Consider the following 4,128-nt stretch of genomic DNA (forward strand, 5'->3'; position numbering starts at 1 on the left):
TTTATATTCTAGCTTCTTAATATCAGTAATTTGAGTTTGTAATTCGTATGAAACTACAGACTTAGTATTCTGACTTCACAAACATCTAATTTGAACCAGTGTTGCATTCAACATACCATGTGATACACAAAAATCTATGTTTATCTGTGTTTTTAATATTTGCTTTTAAATTAAGAAATTGATTAAAGTACTAAAATTATAATAATTATTAAAATTATAATATAGTACTAAAATTTGAATTATAATCTACAGTTTGATACCAAACTTATTGACATAAATTCATAAAATAGTAGTTCAATAAAATTTTGAATGAAAGTCAACAAATGAGATGACATGGCCTTTCACCCATGACCCATCTGAAAAGGGTTAATATCTTAACCACCTTTCCCACTGCTGCATGGAAGTTCAATGTTGACTACAACATGGTAAAATCAACCTTTTAATATCAAAAACTAAATTCCACAAAAATTTGCAAATATATGGCTTGATCTATAATTCACATAAAAATAACACAAATGTTTATTATTTTGTGGGCAGTACTTTCACCATATTTGACATATTTTCCAGATGAAGGACTTTTTACATAACTAGAGCTCTTCCAGACATGGTCAAATATGTCTATTTCCCTACCTAAACAGATCTGGATCAAATGTCGCACTTTTTCAGGTAAGGCTATTAAAAAGATATTGCTTTATAACTCTGTTAATTGCATCTTAAAGTATTACTGAGTAAATAATTAGATATTTAAGTCACTGATGATATATGGCAAGATTTTACAGGAGCAAAGGTAATAAAACTTCCAGAAGCATAACATCCTATGTACTTTTAATGAGAAAATACATGGAGTTAACAACCTTTTTGTTGCCCAAAGAAGACACACAGCTGAGTAATTCCTTTCTCCAGTAACATTTGTTTCACAGCATTTTCTGGATCACTCAGTAGGGTGGACACACTTTGCTGCACAAGTTCATGCAATGCCTGCAGCTCAGTGTCATAAGAAGCCTAAAAAGGAAATATGATGTTTGAACACTACAGCTTTGCTGATCTAATCAAAAGAAAATATATATATCATACACAATATGTATGAATTTGTAAGTGGATAAGAAGACTTTCAAAATATGGAAAATTAACTTATTAATTATAATAATAACTAAGCTTTAATTTCAATTTTTGTTTTTAAATGCTGGTCAATTACAATTTATAGAAAACAATATCATAACAAACAAAGAAAACAAATATGTTTTAAGCAAATTTGAACTAAACTAACTAACTAACAATAAGAAAATATAAAGAAAACACAATAAAATGCTTTGGTTGTCAAATTCAAAGTATTAGTTTTCTACCTGGTTGTGATGACTCTGAATGGTAGATGTCTCTGATGAAACATTCAATGTCTCTTCATCTAACTGGACTTTTTCCAAAAAGCTAGAAACCAAATTTACATGCTTGTGTTACTTCTAAGTGTTTTTAAGTTGGAAATTATATTTGTTTTAAATCTATTTTCCTTCTGTTTTAATCAATTTGATGCTTTTTTCAATTGATTATTGACAATTACACATACAAACAGTCATGTCTTGACACTGAAGACCAAGGTTTATTAGAAAAAGAAAACTGAGTAAAAAATGAACATATTTCTTGAGAGTAAAGTGAAATCAATGTAGCATGGATACGCATGACTTTGGTATACAGTTTTAACTTTATATCCTATATCCTTCGAAATTCAATAAAAATAAATAAAACTGAAACACACAGAAATGCAACTAGCGAAAATAAATGTATAGCTAAATTTTTTTTAGTTACATTTTAGACAACCACTTTTTGTTGGGTTACATGGAATAATACTTTTTAACAATAATACGAGTGAGGTTTTTGGGTCCTTTTTAACTCACCAAATAGTAACCTCAATTAATTTTGGAGTGTTGAATTATGGAATTGCATCTAATTTATCAATCAATGTTATACAGCAGACTATCTGTTCAATGATTTTAATTGGTCCATCCTATAATACTGAATAATAAATTAGATGCAATGTAATAATCTTATTCACCCAATTAAATCAATTTAAGTTACTATACGGTGAGTTAAAAATAACTCAAAATCTCCATATATATTATATAAGCATAAACATTATATGAGGCTTAACTGTATTTATTTGATCTGCTGACCAAAGCTGTGGTGATGAGCCTTGAATACGTAAAACTGCAGTCCATAGTGGATGGGAATAGGGAATCAAAGAATGTATTAGGCCTTTGAATGAAGCCCACATTACCAGAAGAGAAAGAACCATCTGTACAGTGGAAGAAGGAGAAGTTCATCAATCTTTCTCATCTATAGAAATGTCTATATTCTCCAAGGTTCACAAGTTACTCATTCTTAAATCTGAGTTGACTTTTTAGTGGGATTGTAAATGTCCAATTTTTAGTCGGCTCCTACCTGCACTTTGCCATAGTGGGGGAGTCCCACCTCAATCGGCTTTTGTTGTGCACAAGGGTCTGGTTCTGCAGTTCCAAGTTTTTGCTTTCGGAGTTGCATCGGCTACACATGGTTTCTGCTATAACGTACAAGTTTTTTTTCTCACCATCTCCATTCCATGAAAGACTGGATACTGTTGGCACCATCTCGTCAATTGTTAGAACATCACATCCTAATTCGATTTTCAGAAATAACCAAGGCAAGCTTCCTTTTCAGGGCTGAGGCATCTTTTCTTGCTCCAATTACATTTGTCATTAGTCTGGATGTTTTTCATTTTTCATGTTGTCTTTCAGTCGGGCTCGGCTGACTCCCATCCGACTCAACGCTATGGAATAGGATGTCACATTCTTACTTTTGGACACCAATCTCCTGTCTGCATAGGCTCAACAAAATACAGGAATAAAACATCAGAAGAACAAGCATGACTCTCTCACTACCCCTAGACAAACCAAACTCTGATAGCTTTAGAACTAAGTTCCAAATCCCAATGATGTGTGGGAGATGGAAACTCTACAAGTTGGTTGGATAATAGTGATGAAGATGTGAACTGACTGAGTAATTCTGACACAAGGACTTGAAGTGCTCCTGGATCCATGGTTAAGGTATTCATATGTCCAGAAATTCGTGGAGCCAACCCCCACAGACCCTGAAGGTATACAATAGTCACTGATACCGCTGTCAATCCGACCCAGCAGCAGAACCCATGGATATAGACAGAATCTATTCTGGGTTCCAAGGTAACAAGGAGCTCACGTCGGAGGTTAGGACACACAAATAGGGGTGGAACTACGACCCCCATAGGAGCCAATGAAGCTTGAGCATTCCAACATCAAAAGGGAGGAACGGAGAGGCCGAAAATTGAACCAATGTGCATGCTAACAATGGATCCAGCTCGTTATCAATGAAGTCGGTGGTTCTGAGAGTATTCCAACAAGGTGTAGCGAAAAGGAAAACACAATGCTGAATTTTAGAACTGAAAATCCGTAGATTTACTCTGTCCCATCAGGGGACATTGATCTATTCAGGTTAACTACCAACTCTGCCTTAGAACCCCGACATACGAGGAGCAGATGTATTACGTGGGAGTTGGAAAATTCATCCACATAGCAGTGGTAGGCTAAATCACAAAGTTCTGACAATGTGTCAGATAAGCCATAACTGTCCCTTCATGTAACTGAGAAGTAAACCTTCCAGCATGAACCACAATATCCATAGATGGAGAGAAAACAAAAATTCACTCCTAGACCTTTCAGCCATTAAGTAAGGTGCAGGCTCAAAAGAAACCAGGAAAAATCCCAAAACCTCACACTCTCGAAGAAACAACGGAAAAAAACAAATTCAAGGCAGCTTATCCCATAGTGGCCTACTTTTTCATTTTTATAGGTCATTTAAAGACTGTGTTGATTACCATTTTCTAAGATAAATTTGTTTTGTTATAGCAAAGCAACATTGGGCTATACAGCACATCCACCGTATGGAATCAAACCCCAGACTCCAGCATTGCAAGTCCCCACACTAACTGTCCCACAGGGGAGTGAAAAGCCAATTGACTAAAAGAAGGTGCAGGAAAAAGTGATTCTAAATTCTCTCCAGAATGTTGAGGATTGCCCTCAATTGTAGCCTCAGAGCCCATACCACAGATAAAATATATGTCTC

At 34.8% G+C, this 4,128-nt stretch overlaps 1 protein-coding gene across 1 annotated transcript in view; it reads right to left on the reverse strand.

The window, feature by feature from the left end:
- Positions 1–4,128, reverse strand: part of LOC106471384 (phosphoinositide 3-kinase regulatory subunit 4-like) — an 80,856-nt gene that overhangs the window by 68,819 nt on the left and 7,909 nt on the right. Inside the window, exons 2-3 of the mRNA XM_022399984.1 lie at positions 1,344–1,425; positions 855–1,002 (exon numbers count right to left, since the gene is read on the reverse strand). Of these exons, the coding sequence (XP_022255692.1) occupies positions 855–1,002; positions 1,344–1,425 (230 nt within the window). The remainder of the gene's footprint in view (positions 1–854; positions 1,003–1,343; positions 1,426–4,128) is intronic.

The sequence above is a fragment of the Limulus polyphemus genome, unplaced genomic scaffold, assembly GCF_000517525.1.
Source record: "Limulus polyphemus unplaced genomic scaffold, Limulus_polyphemus-2.1.2 Scaffold4589, whole genome shotgun sequence".
NCBI lineage: Eukaryota > Metazoa > Arthropoda > Merostomata > Xiphosura > Limulidae > Limulus > Limulus polyphemus.